At 33.8% G+C, this 14,834-nt stretch overlaps 1 protein-coding gene across 3 annotated transcripts in view; it reads left to right on the top strand.

Annotated features, from left to right (window-relative positions):
* Nucleotides 1–14,834, top strand: part of Snx13 (sorting nexin 13) — a 110,456-nt gene that overhangs the window by 57,171 nt on the left and 38,451 nt on the right. For all 3 annotated transcript variants that reach the window (XM_052185934.1, XM_052185935.1, XM_052185936.1), the window contains 7 exons: nucleotides 3,158–3,296; nucleotides 3,653–3,741; nucleotides 5,738–5,837; nucleotides 7,843–8,036; nucleotides 9,431–9,535; nucleotides 10,073–10,205; nucleotides 13,710–13,747. In XM_052185934.1, the coding sequence (XP_052041894.1) occupies nucleotides 3,158–3,296; nucleotides 3,653–3,741; nucleotides 5,738–5,837; nucleotides 7,843–8,036; nucleotides 9,431–9,535; nucleotides 10,073–10,205; nucleotides 13,710–13,747 (798 nt within the window). The remainder of the gene's footprint in view (nucleotides 1–3,157; nucleotides 3,297–3,652; nucleotides 3,742–5,737; nucleotides 5,838–7,842; nucleotides 8,037–9,430; nucleotides 9,536–10,072; nucleotides 10,206–13,709; nucleotides 13,748–14,834) is intronic.

Below are 14,834 nucleotides of genomic sequence, written 5' to 3'. Positions count from 1 at the left end.
AACCAGGGGCCACTCCTCCTTTCTTCTTGTACCTCATTTGATGTGTGGATTATGTTTGGGTATTCCAGTTTTCTAGGTTAATATCCACTTATTAGTGAGTGCATACCATGATTCACCTTTTGAGTCTGGGTTACCTCACTTAGTATGATATTCTCTAGCTCCATCCATTTGCCTAAGAATTTCATGAATTCATTGTTTCTAATGGCTGAATAGTACTCCATTGTGTAGATATACCACATTTTTTGCATCCACTCTTCTGTTGAGGGATACCTGGGTTCTTTCCAGCATCTGGCAATTACAAATAGGGCTGCTATGAACATAGTAGAACATGTATCCTTATTACATGGTGGGGAGTCTTCTGGGTATATGCCCAGGAGTGGTATAGCAGGATCTTCTGGAAGTAAGGTGCCCAGTTTTCGGAGGAACCGCCAGACTGATTTCCAGAGTGGTTGTACCAATTTGCAACCCCACCAGCAGTGGAGGAGTGTTCCTCTTTCTCCACACCCTCTCCAACACCTGCTGTCTCCTGAATTTTTAATCTTAGCCATTCTGACTGGTGTAAGATGAAATCTTAGGGTTGTTTTGATTTGCATTTCCCTAATGACTAATGAAGTTGAGCATTTTTTAAGATGCTTCTCCGCCATCCGAAGTTCTTCAGGTGAGAATTCTTTGTTTAACTCTGTACCCCATTTTTTAATAGGGTTGTTTGGTTTTCTGGAGTCTAACTTCTTGAGTTCTTTATATATATTGGATATTAGCCCTCTATCTGATGTAGGATTGGTGAAGATCTTTTCCCAATTTGTTGGTTGCCGATTTGTCCTCTTGATGGTGTCCTTTGCCTTACAGAAACTTTGTAATTTTATGAGGTCCCATTTGTCAATTCTTGCTCTTAGAGCATACGCTATTGGTGTTCTGTTCAGAAACTTTCTCCCTGTACCGATGTCCTCAAGGGTCTTCCCCAGTTTTTTTTTCTATTAGCTTCAGAGTGTCTGGCTTTATGTGGAGGTCCTTGATCCATTTGGATTTGAGCTTAGTACAAGGAGACAAGGATGGATCAATTCGCATTCTTCTGCATGCTGACCTCCAGTTGAACCAGCACCATTTGTTGAAAAGGCTATCTTTTTTCCATTGGATGTTTTCAGCCTCTAGAGAGAATGTTAACAATGCTCCTACCTGTCACATATTACCTATCTGAAATGTCTTGCTTGGCCCCATAGTAAGCGTGTTATGTATTTAATACTCTGGCCTTCAAGGTACATTTTTTCTTTTTCTTTTTAGTTAATTGTATAATTAATATTTAGTATTTCATTTTAGTAGGTCATATGAGTTTTCAGCTAATATTTCTTCCTTCTCTTTTGTAACTATTTCAATTCCAGTGGTTGTTATAAAAAGAATGAGCTGCTTCAACAGCATATGCATAGAACAGTGTGTCACTGTCACATATCCAGTCTGAGCCTTGCCCACAGGATCATTTCAACCCTTGTCTTGTGGGCTCATGTCATAGATATCTTATATATCTATACATATAATTAATTTAATCAGGCTTTTTATATCATAGTTTCTTAAAAAAAAAAAAAACTTAGGAAAAATAAAACTTCTGAGTACCAGTCTACATGTATCATTTTTAGTGATCCACATTTTTCTTATACTTTTGAATTTGTTCTTATTTTCTTTTATTCTGAACAGTTTCTTGTAGGAGTCGTATACTTTTTAAGCTTGATGGCGACAATGGCATCAGACTCACTGAGCCTTTGCTTATTGGGAAATATGTTTGCTATCAGGTTCCATCATATTCCTGTTTTCTCTAGAGTGTTTGTTTTATATGAGTACTTTTAAAGATGTTTGATTGGAAAAATAAGTTGGTCTTGCTTTCCTTGTTTGTAATGAAAGGCAAGTGTCAGTATCATGACTGTGTCTGTATTTGTGGTTCTGAGCCTTTGCAATCTTCATTTCTTTGGCTTTCTGCTGAGAGTCATAGACTTTGTACTGCCTCGCCAAAGCTCTGTTGTTTGCCTAGTTGAAAGTGTTTTATCCAACACAGTGATTAGAGATTATTGTGTAGATATTAAATATTCAGTTACTCACCATGTGATAACAAAGCCACGATTAAGTCTAACATAATCCTCTCTTTTAGTTGCTGAATGTGCCTGTGATAGGGAGATCTTCCCTCATTATACGTTCCTAGACGAGTACTCATCCTATCTGTATTCTTTCTCTGGCTTGTACTCTTGGCATTTTTCTTGTTTTTATATTTCCATTACTTCCACCTTATAATAATATTAATAATAATAATAATTAATAATAAACCTGCCTTGGTGCTGTATGGGACTCTTCCTGGTACACTCAAGATGTATGTCTACTTATTTAAGAAAGGTAACACATGACAGACCAAAGCAATAATGGCACCGAACAAACAATGAATTATTACTGGGATTACTAATACCAGCCCAAGCCATGAAACCTCATAAACTTACACAGCTACCACTAAGGCCTGCATCTTTTCTATGTCATTATCCATGGTGGTGAAGGTTATTCAGTTATGTAGCTAATTTTAAATCATCCCTGCTCCATATAAGAAACCCCTGTCCACATTCCCATTTGTAGTTCCAATAATAATTTATTGGTTTGTTCAACTTTGGTCTGCCATGGGTTCCCTTTCTGGAGTGAGTAGACATAAACATTTTGGGTATCCCAGGAAAAGTTTCCCCTACACCACCAAGACAGTGGTGTTTTAAAGGTAGAAGTAATGGAAATATAAAAACAACAAGAATACCAAGAATACAAGGCAGAGTAAGAATACAGATGAGTGTCTAACCCTAGTTCACTTGATTTCTTTCACAGTGAGAGCTCAACCCCTTACAATACTAAAGAAGTTTTACTCTATTCCTGTTGATCTCATCTTCTGGTTTTGAGGTCTTTGGTTTAGCCACCTCGATTTCCTTGCTGCCCTCAGTCATTCTGAGCATCGTTCTGTGCTTTTCAGTATATATTATATGTGACTTCTGTTTTGTTTATAGTGTTTGGCTTGCACACTGCTTTTTCCTTTTGGTATACACACCTAATTTGTAGTGAGTGGTGTGTACCTGTGGTTTCATATTGAATTTTTCTCTTAGTAAGCAACCCCTTGCCTACCTGTTCTTTAAAACTTTATTTTCAGATCCGCGATTCAAATTGCAACTATGAGGCCTTTATGAACATTATTAAATTAAGTGACAATATTGGAGAGTTAGAGGCAGTCAGAGATAAGGCAGCAGAAGAGCTACAGTACCTTAGATCTTTAGATACAGCCGGTGATGGTAAGTGATTCTCTTCAAAGATTACCCTAGCAAAATAAAACTTTTAATTTACATAAGTGTAATCACAAACATCTACTTTTTAATACTCAAATTAAGCATTCCTTGCTGTATTAACATGTTCTTAGAGTAAAAACATTGTTTTCTAAATGTGAGGGTGATGATATTGCAGTTTTCCCTAACATACTGATAACAGGTTTGATTAAATTAATTTCATGAAACAGTATATTGTTTTTTATTGAATTGCCATATTGAATATTTTGTTGAATTACATTAAATATATTGAAAATATATTGAAAGTATTTCTGAAATACATCAATCATTTTTAGCTTATAATAAATTTGCCTTTTTTCTTTCAGATATTAACACTATCAAAAATCAAATAAATAGCTTATTATTTGTAAAGAAAGTATGTGACTCAAGAATACAGAGGTTACAGTCAGGCAAAGTAAGTATAACATACTTGTAAAATAATGCCTAGTTGTAAATACTTCATTGTGATTAACAATGTGGCAAAACATAGGATGTTTTGTGGCAAAACATAGGATATTGATTAATGGAGCTATTTACAACAGGACTTAAAAGGGGCACATGCATGTGTGTGCCTGTGCTGCTCAGGCATGTGTGCATGCGTGTATGTGTGTGTGTGTGTGTGTGTATACTAGAAGTGTCTTTCATGGTTGTTTTCTACCTTCTTTTGAGATGGGATCTTTCAGTGACCCTGGAACTCCCCTGATAACTACAGAGGTTGGCCACTGTACTCTGGGAATGAGCTGCCTCTCCCCTGTCATACTCTGGTACTTGGGATGTAGAAACAAACCTCTGTGGCTGGCTTTTTTGTATAAGTTCTAGGGATCTGAACTCAGATCTTCAAGCTTGCACAATAAGCACTTTGCCAACTGAGTGTATTTTTAGCCCCAAAACAATAACTTTATATGATACAGTATTACACTTTCTAAAGCATTCAGGAAGATTGATTTTAACACTGCTTAAAAGGTTCCCTTTTGCAGTGCTGCTGGGCTCTGCTGATCTCCGTTAAGCTATAGAGAGAGGTTTCAGTTTTATAGGATGGGGTTTGTTAAAGTTGTCAAGAATAACATTTTCTTTAACCAATATTTAGTGCAATTTATGTGAAGATAAGATAAATTTGACAGCTGTTTCAGAAACACTTGGTGAATCAGGACAAAAATAAGTACAAAACACCCAAATATTGATGATGGTTGTTAGAAGCAGAGATTTAATTTCTGAAACTGCTATGAGCATATAGAGAGTGATATGGTAATCAGTATAGCATCTGCACATGCACTACCAACATCTGATGTGCAAATTGTCCTAGTAGGTAATGGTACAGCATATTATATTGGTCTGCTGCTAGCCCACAATGTTTTAGTAAGTTGGTATGAACAAGATCTGAAGCCCAGTTGGAGATGACTAGAGATGAATGTGTGGATGGTTCACTTGCACTGTCACATGTGTGAAAAGTGCTGTTCTTTCCTGGGATCACACTGATCAAAAACAACTTCGAGAAGGAAGGATTTCATCTCACACTTTTAGGTCACCATCCATAATTAAGAGAAGTCAGGGTAGGAATTGGAGTGCAAACTATGAAAGAGTACTGCATATGGACTTACTCTTTGGTTCACAATGCTAGTTTCTTATACAGCATAGACTCAAGCCATCTAGTGCTCTTGCCACCCACAGGGGGCTATGATTATGTGGGCCCACATGCATAATCAGTTTAGACAATAACTAACCTTTCTGGTGTTTGTTTTCCCTGTCTGAAAAGTCAGTTGATAGTAACCAACAGGATTGCCATACAGTTTAAAAGAAGTAATGTGGAATGCATCCAGGGTAGTGCCTAGCACCAAATGCTCTTTACATTTTGAGCCTTTTCTCTACTTCTCTTTGTGGGTAGTTATCTTAATGTATTGCTTTGATTATATTTTACTGTTTATAGTGTGAAAGAAATATATAGTTTAGTAGTAACAGAGGTTTTACTGTATAAAAAGCCACATTGCTTTTTTGAATGTATTTCTTCCTATTAGATAAATGCTAATTAAAATGAAAAGTTAATGCGGTTTATTATGGACTTTTAGAAAACATTCAAACACAGTCTTTCGCTTTTATTTCCTGTAATGTTTGTTTTATTGTGGAATATGTAGAAATAGAGAATACATGAAAATGCAGTGATAGAGATTATTTTTATTGGAGGAAATGAATGTTTGTTATATTTTAAATGATTATATGCTAACTATTTCTTAAAATGAATAGGCATTTAGAGTTACTGAACAGAGTATTTTATTGGGAACCATCATATACAAGGATGGAAATCTTTGTTTTTGTCACATTTCGATATAATTATTACATTTTCTTATATTCATATAAACATCCTACACTAATGATTGCTGACTGAAGTCTTTACTTGTGTTCACTTGTGTTTGTAGGAAATAAATACTGTGAAGCTAGCAGCAAACTTTGGGAAACTTTGTACAGTCCCACTGGACAGCATTCTTGTAGACAATGTTGCACTACAATTTTTTATGGGTAGGTAAAACTATTTAATTAATTGAGACTCTGAATTGTTTTGGACTTTAAACTTTTTAAAAAAAGTAAAACTCTAAAACTTAATAGCTTTAAGTATATATGAAATAGTTTTAAGTGATATTAAATGCATGGTTGAGGTACAAGCATTTTCTCTCTCTCTTAACTGGTTCTTCTGTTATAAGGCAAGACTTCCTACTTAAGAAAGCGATTGATTTACTTCCTTAGCAAATCCTCAGGATTCTTCCATGCTGTAGCTGTCACATACACAAACACACATGTGTGTGCTCACCTTCCCTGTCCCTCAGTCCCCTTTGCATGTCCACATATCCTCACAGGATTCTTGGGTTGCTTCTGTAGTTTAGTTGCTGTGAGTCAGGTTGCAGTGTATAAAAGCTGTAAAGTAGCTTTTTAAGATACTTCTTTCAGCTCTGTTAGGTATATAACAATAAGTGGAACTAGTGACTCATATCAAGTTTGTGTACTATTTTTTGAAGACCCGCTAAATTTTTTTTCAGTGACTGTTCTTTCTTACATTTTAGCTAGTTCACTCTCCTCAGGCTTCCTTTAGAGTTCTGTCAGGCCTGCTAGGACTTTATCATAGAGTTGACTTCCTGTTCTGCTACCTTGCATGTAGTTTAATAATTTAAAGTATTAGTAAATTTTGGATGATTATTTTACATTCCAATTTGAGCTCATTTTTTTCTTTTTCTTTAGAAACAATGGAGGTAGATATTTGTTTTGAAATAAAAAATGCTTTTCTTAACTATTGAACATTTGGGAAACTAGAATAGACCATTCTAGTGTGCATAATATAAAACATTCTAGATCCTAGTATGCTTTAAAATTCATTGAGAAACATTACTTTATTGGCCTAGTAATTGGTAAATGGAAGCAGGTGGAGTAGAACAAGGTTGTCAGCTACACAGTGGTTCCATGGCCAGCCTGAGCTACATGAGTTCCTATCTCTAAAGAAAGATACAAAAATATTACTTTATTGGGAACACATAATATGTCAAATTATATATATTTGTGAATGAGAGATTCGTTTTTATGCTGATTTTATAGCACTTGCTTATTATTTAATATCACATTAAAATTATTTTTATATGGTAGACATTTCTAGTAAAAATCCTTGAGTCATCTTTTGTTTGATCAAAGTATATGTAGTTTCATAAAATGCTAATCTTAATCTTAATATATCTAGAAAATTTCATGTTAATATTTATTTTCATTCAGATTAGATATCGAATGCAGATGAAGTAGTTAGTTATGTAAAGTCTCATGAAGCATGTGCACTAGAAATTTTGTCATCAAGATGTGATACTAAAGAGCTTTAGGACAAGCACAGTGACTTGTGCCTAGACTCAGAAAGATTGAGAAAGATCTTGAGTTGCAAGGCAGCCTGGATTACTAGTGAGATTTTTTTTTCCAAAAACAAACAGAAAAAGCATTTTCCTGTTTCCTATGTAACTGTTTAGTTTAACCAATTTACAGTTACATTTTAACATTACCTTTGGACATCAGAGACTTAATTGCTTTTGATTGTTTCTTTTATTCTTTGAGATTAATAATATTCTATCATTTTTCTTCTTCTAAAACCTTCTCATGTGCCCCACCTTGTACTTCAAATCACTGACCTCCTTTTTTCTTAAACTGTTGTTACATGTCTATATGTACATACATATATATTCCTTAATATACAATACAGCCTGATCTGTTTGTATAATGTTACTTGTAGGTGATTTCAGGGCTGACCATTTGGTATTGGTTGACCAGGTGATATGCTCTTCCATGGGGAAGACTGTTTCTCCCCATCTCAGCTTTTCTTAATTGCCTGTAGTTCTTTGTGTAAGCTTAGGACACCTGGGCTTTCTCTGTTCCCCTTCAGTATGTGAAATGTAGAGTTCTAGATATAGGAAATTGTACCCTTCTTTTTTGCCATGCAGTAACATGAACCTAGAGGTATGACATTAGTAACTGTCTTGCTATGGCTTCTGTGTGGTAGATTATATGCAGCAAACTGGAGGCCAAGCACATCTCTTCTTTTGGATGACAGTAGAAGGATACCGGGTTACAGCCCAGCAGCAGCTAGAGGTTCTGTCAAGTCGTCAGAGAGATGGCAAACAGCAGACCAACCAAACCAAAGGTCTTTTAAGAGCAGCAGCTGTTGGAATTTATGAACAGTATTTATCTGAAAAGGTAAGGGTTCATTATGGCCACCATTTTCTATCTTTGGTAGTATCATAATAATTTGTGTGATACTTAGTATACTGGGCATGATGGCTTCAGGCACCTTTCCTTGTTTAATCCTAAGGATAATCTTGCTGCGTATTTTTATTTTCATTGCTCAAGAGAGGAATCCAATGTCTATAAAATCAGGTAAGTATGTCCAAGTTCATGGAAATACTAAATAAGTCAAGACTGGTAGTCAGTCGAGATCCAAGGACCTGATGGATGGAAATGAATAGACACAATAGGACATGGGAAAGCTAGCAGGAGAGAGCTGCAGATGGACCTTAGCACACAGCTCCAGTCCAGAGTGCACAGCCTGCAGTTCAGTCTCAATACCATAGAAAAAGAAAGGCAAAATTTTGTATCTGCATTTGTAGCATGTTTTGAAATGAAAGTTCTAGTAACAGATTACTCTTTCAGATTTAGTTTGTTCCCATATCACATTGGAACTTAATGCAATGTTGGTTACTGAAACAAATTTCAGGTAGCTGTAATCATTCGGAAGGGTTACCTGTTGTCATACAAATGAGACTATAATTCTTTTTTTTTTTTAAAGATTTATTTATTATATGTAAGTACACGGTAGCTGTCTTCAGACACACCAGAAGAGGGCATCTGATCTTATTACAGATAGTTGTGAGCCATCATGTGGTTGCTGGGATTTGAACTCAGGACCTCTAGAAGAGCAATCAGTGCTCTTAACCGCTGAACCATCTCTCCAGCCCGAGTCTATAATTCTTACATTCTTAACTTTAACTCCTGGTGACAGTGTATCCTGTGTGCCAAACTCTACCAGTATGTTTTAAGTAAATCCTTATAAATCCTTAATAGGGATCTTGAATAACCTTAAGTAAAATTATCTCTATTTTTTCAAATTGGGGAGTAAGGCCTAATAAGAGGAAATTTGCTTAATAAAAATCAAGAGTTAAATCTGCCTTCCTATGAGGGCTGGAGAGATGGCTTAGGACGTAGGAGCACTGGCTACTTTCTAGGGAGCCTAGATCTATCCACAGCATCCATAGGCCAGCCCACAACTTCCTGTAAGGCCAGTTCAAGGGGTACAACACCCTCTTCTGAACTCTCTAGAAACAAGGATCATCTGTGATACGCAGAACAAAAGAATTCTTAGACACTTAAAGTAAATAACTCTTAAAAAAGAAAAAAACTCTTTGCCAGTTCCTACGACATACAGAATGGACAAACCACCCTAGCTGTCTTTTAGCTTTCTTAAACATTGAAGTGTAATGTAGAAACCAGTGATTCTGATCTGCTGGTTACATTAAATAACATGATTCTGTTATTAACTCCTTTTAGTGCTTACTTATATTTAGAAATTACAAATAACATTTTTTTTTCTTTAGGCATCTCCAAGAGTTATTGTTGATGACTGTTTAGTAGCAAAATTAGCAGATACTTTGAATCATGAAGATCCAACTCCAGAAATCTTTGATGACATTCAAAGAAAGGTACTAATAGTTTGTTTCTTGATAAAATATTTGTTTGACAGGTTTTTTTTGAAAAGTAGTATCATTAGTAAAATGATGTTAGGGGAGTAGTAACTTAATTATAGAAATGTAGATGACATTTTTATTTCCTTGAATGGCCAATGAGAAAAATCTTTGAGTTGCTTTGTTTGAGTCTGAAGAGCCAGATAGTGAGTAGTCTTAGAATTCAGTAATTAGATATGTGTGTGTATATATAAACATTCCTCAAAACCTCATCTTAATATAAGTCTTCAAAATAGGTATTTGTTTCTTAGAAAATACTTCTCTATAGAGCATAAAAATGGTGTAATTTCACATAACTTACATTAAGGTAGGGCCCTTTTAGTTACTGGAAGGTACAGAATGTTATATCATTAGTTGTTATATTATCTCATTGTTGACACTTTTAAAATAAAGATACATTATGGAAAAAAATCAGTGAAGCTTTTACAATCCTTTATGTAGTAAAAGTATTAATTGATTTGCATTAATTTTTGAATACCTAAATTATTTTAACAGGTATATGAATTGATGCTACGAGATGAAAGATTTTACCCTTCCTTTAGGCAGAATGCGCTCTATGTGCGAATGCTAGCTGAGCTTGACATGTTAAAAGATCCTAGTTTCCGCGGATCAGATGATGGGGATGGAGGTAAGGTAGACAATGTGTATATGCTCGGTGTCCATTCCCATTACCAAGCAAATCACCTTTGAAATATGATGAAAGGTGATGTTTACACCCTAAATATAAATCGCTATATATTTTAAAGTATATAAATGAATGTCAGAGTAAGAATGTTCTTTTAATAAAGTCAGCCAAACTAATTTTATGATGATTTCCCTTTTGCTAATAAGTAATCATGAGGTGCCTGTATTTCTTTTCTTTTTTTTTTAAACATGACAATTACTTATTTCTTTACAATGGAAATGAGTTCAAGGGCTTTTCATCAATATAGAGAGATAACTCTTTAGTTTTTTCTCCCTTTATTTTTTGAAAAGCCATGTTTTTTTTATTGAAAAAGGAAGTAAAACCATTTTATGATAAAATTTAAGATTTACACGGAAAATATTTCTGATAAAATAGAAGAGATATATAGAAAAACATGTTAAAATTGATAATTTTCATGGAAAATGGAAGAGTAAAATGGAAGACATAAAAATTGCTAAATTAATTGAAAAAGGAAGTAGAAACATTTTATGATAGAATTGAAGATTTATGTGGAAAATATTTCTGATAAAATTGTAGAAAAGTGTAGAAAAACATGTTAAAATTGAAGATTATCATGGAAAATTTTATTTAGATATAATAATGGTAGGCATAAAAGTATTATTACTAAGTTGTTTGAAAGTGGAATTATAAACATTTTCTGATAAAGTTGAAGGTTTACATGGAAAATATTTCTGATAAAATTCAAGAAATATAGAAAAACATTGAAATTGACTATTTCATGAAGAAATTATACAGATAAAATGGTAGACATAAAAAACCTTTCTAAATTAATTGAAGGTAGAATTAGAAACATTTTGTGATAAATTCAGAGATTTATATGGAAAACGTTTCTAATAAAATAGAAGAAATATATAGAAAAACACCCAGCAAAACTCTTAATCACCATAGATAGAGAAATTAAGATATTTTATGATACAACCAAATTTATACAATATTGTCACACAAATCCAGCCCTACAAAGGATAATAAAAGGAAAATGCCAATACAAGGAGGGAAACAACACCCTAGAAAAAGTAAGAAAGTAATCTTCTTCCAACAAACCCAAAAGAAGATAACCACACAAACATAAAAATAACATCAAAAATAATAGGAAACAAAAATCACTATTCCTTAATATCTCTTAAGATCAATAGACTCAATTCCCCAATAAAAAGATATAGACTAACAGAAATATTTTTCATGTAAATCTTCAATTTTATCAGAAAATTTTTTGTAATTCCTCTTTCAATTAATTTAGTAATTTTTTTATGTCTACCATTATATCTATATCATTTTTCATGCTAATCTTTGATTTTAGCATGTTTTTTCATATTTTTTATCGCTGCTGGAAAATGTTAGCTGTTCTATGAAGTTTGAAAAAGCACGTGTCAATGTACTGTGCTAAAATAACTATTGTAACGTATTTATTTGTATTAATTTCACTCATTTGGAATTTTTGTGGTTATTGTTAATTTTGACGTGGATTTGTTGTGTTATCTAGAATGGAACAAGATAACTTGAGTCATGGTCAAATAACCTAAGTGCTATGTGTTTTAAGATTCTGATAGTACCTGTATATTCTGTGTGTATGAAGTTGGCTTATTGGTTCAGTTCACTTTTCTAGCCTTTCAATCCAAACTTTCTTGCCTTTGTTGTAAAGTATATGCACTTCTCTCATGTATCCTTCATTGAGTGACTTCACATTAAATCACTGATTGTAGTTTGTAATTATATTCTCTCTCTCTCTCTCTCTCTCTCTCTCTCTCTCTCTCTCTCGTGTGTGTGTGTGTGTGTGTGTGTGTGTGTGTGTGTGTGTGTGCAAGAGACACATATTAAGGTCAGAGTACTACTTGGCAGATCAGTTCTCTCCTTTCAACTTGTAGCCTTCACCCCTAATCTGCTAAGACATCTAGTTGCCCACATTTTAGGATAATGTTTTATTTCTTTCTAATACTTTACTATCTTTTTATACATTATACACATAGAAAATAATCAGTTGTGAAAGCCACATTATATTAGAGAAACAGTCTGATATGGGATGATTGTCAGCTTTATGGGTTTTATGTTTAGATTCTAGCCCACAGGTCTAGCATCTCAACTTGTCTTCTTTCTGCTTAGTTCTCTTGATACTACTACTCATTTTTGAAACTTTATTTTGCTGGCAAGGCTTGAGAGGTTGCCAGACCACAGAATAGGTCGGAAACATTTAGTTCCATAAGGACAATCAAACTATTTATTCACCTTAAGAATTCTTTGCTTATAAACCAAAGCTGAAATTTCTAGATGAAATTTTCTCTCTGTTTTTTGTGGTCAGAGGTTTGGGGTACTAAGATGTGCTCTTTGTATAACATGTTATTTAGAATTAAAGGCTAAACTAGCTACTCCTTTCAGAATTGTACTAGTAATTCAGTCTTTTTCAAGATTCATTTAAAAAATTAAATTTATAAATTTATTAAGATCTGGAAAAGGTACATTAACTTTAAACTATATGTGTATAGTGTTTTAACATAGCTTTTTCTTTTTTTTTTTTTTTAAGCAGAAACACCTTAATTGAAAGTTTAATTTGCTTAGATATATAATACAACCTAAGGGGAAAGAAAAGCAGATTACTGCTTGTTAATAATCTTTTATTTGCTTGCTTTACTAATGTTTATTTATGTATTTTTTGCTCTTACTCTAGCATTTACATTTTCCCCCAAGGCTTAAAATAGGGCTTTTTTGTTTTATCTTTGATTTTTTGGTTGTTGTTGTTTTTAACATTACCTTACAAAGCAGTGAGTCCCATGGCATCTTGCACTTGTTTTCCTTCTTTTCTATATCGGATTATGTCTCTGTCTCTTTACAAGCACCCGTCTTCAGGCCTAACTACTTTCCTAACATTCGTTAAAAAAACAAAAGACAAGAAAACTGTTTTCCTGTCATTATTGCTTAATTAAGTGACATTGCATACAAATAATTTCAGAATCTAGACTTCAGTGTTTTTATGCCAAATCTAATAGCCCATTGAGGAAATAATAGACTATTAGATACTTTAAAAACCAGTGTATTTGTATCTCATACTGAAGCCTGATACTATTTATATCATTTCTTAGTCTCTGCAGTTACCTAAAGGGTTTCACCTCTGAGTTCTTGCCTTGTGCTGCTTGCATTAAACACTGTCATGGAACATGAGAAGAAGTGTGAAAATGATTACTCATTGTTACTTAGTACTTGAATATAAGTTTGTTTTCACCTGTCAGGTATATGCATATTTTTATTTAAATGCCTAATTGGCTTGGAGATTTAAGAGGTTAGATATTTATAAGTGGAAAATAGTTATATTCTGTTGCTCTAATTATACGTGACCTGTGTTATTGATTTTTAAACTTTACATTAAACAACAGCTTTATACAATTTGTTAGATTTTGTTTTGGCTTCTATGTATTAAGTTGTAGTTTTCTTTTATAGAATCTTTTAATGGATCTCCTACAGGAAGCATAAATTTGGTAAGTATTAGTTATGGGTACTTTAATTGGTAAAGTAAGTTGAAAATAATTTGACAGGTTTTTGATATATGTAAATAAATGATATTAGACACCTTTTTATTCCTTAGAATGAAAAGACAGTGTTGTGTCTTTTAAAGAAATATAAACTTTATAAGGCATATGTGACTTTGAATTTTCATTTTTAAGAAATATGATTAGATCACCCCTGCATAGCTGCATTACATTTTGTAAGGAATTGATTTCTTTACCCTAGCACTTTGGAGGCAGACACAGGGCATCTCTATGATCTCAAGGCCAGCTTAATATATACATAGTGAGTTTCCTGCCAGCTATGCCTAGATAGTGAGACCAGATCTTTAAAAGAAAAAAAAAAGAAATTTAATTTCTCATTTTTATATATTATGTTCATACATTTATTATCTTTGAAAATTTAATCACTCTTTTACTTTCAAAAGACATATTAAGTTGTTAGGATAGCTTTCAATTTAGGTACTGTTGTGTTGCTATGAAGAAACACCATGATCAAGTCAACTCTAAGAAGAAAACATTTGAGGGCTTGGTTCTAGCTAGCTTCATTGGTTTAGTCCATTAGCATTATGGAGGGGAATTGGGGCATCAGACAAGCAGACGTGGTGCTGGAGAAGTAGCTGAGGACTACAACTTGGTCTGCAGACAAAGAGACTGCTGTGGGCTTTGGAAACCTAGGAGCCTACCCCAAAGACACACTTCCTCTAGTAAGGCCACACCTCCTGCTCCTTCCCAAACAGTTTACCCACTGGGTGCTAAACATACAAGCATATGTGCATGGGGACATTCTTATTCAAACTGCCACATATGTATTTAAAGTATGCATCAAAACAATTTTGGTCATTACAAAAAATATTTGTATTCAGGATTTTATAGCAATATCTTATTATTTAGATTAAAAATTAAGAATGATAGGATTTTAGCCTATAAACTCCACTGGTAATAATTGATGTTGGGTTCAATAATGAACACATTATTTCTCTTACATATCTGCTCTTGTCATTGAATAAGTTATCTCCTAAAATACTGTTAGGAAGAAATTGTTTATATATAGAATCAT

The sequence above is a fragment of the Apodemus sylvaticus genome, chromosome 6 (genome assembly GCF_947179515.1).
Source record: "Apodemus sylvaticus chromosome 6, mApoSyl1.1, whole genome shotgun sequence".
Classification (NCBI taxonomy): domain Eukaryota; kingdom Metazoa; phylum Chordata; class Mammalia; order Rodentia; family Muridae; genus Apodemus; species Apodemus sylvaticus.
This window is presented reverse-complemented; position numbering and strand designations above follow the sequence as displayed.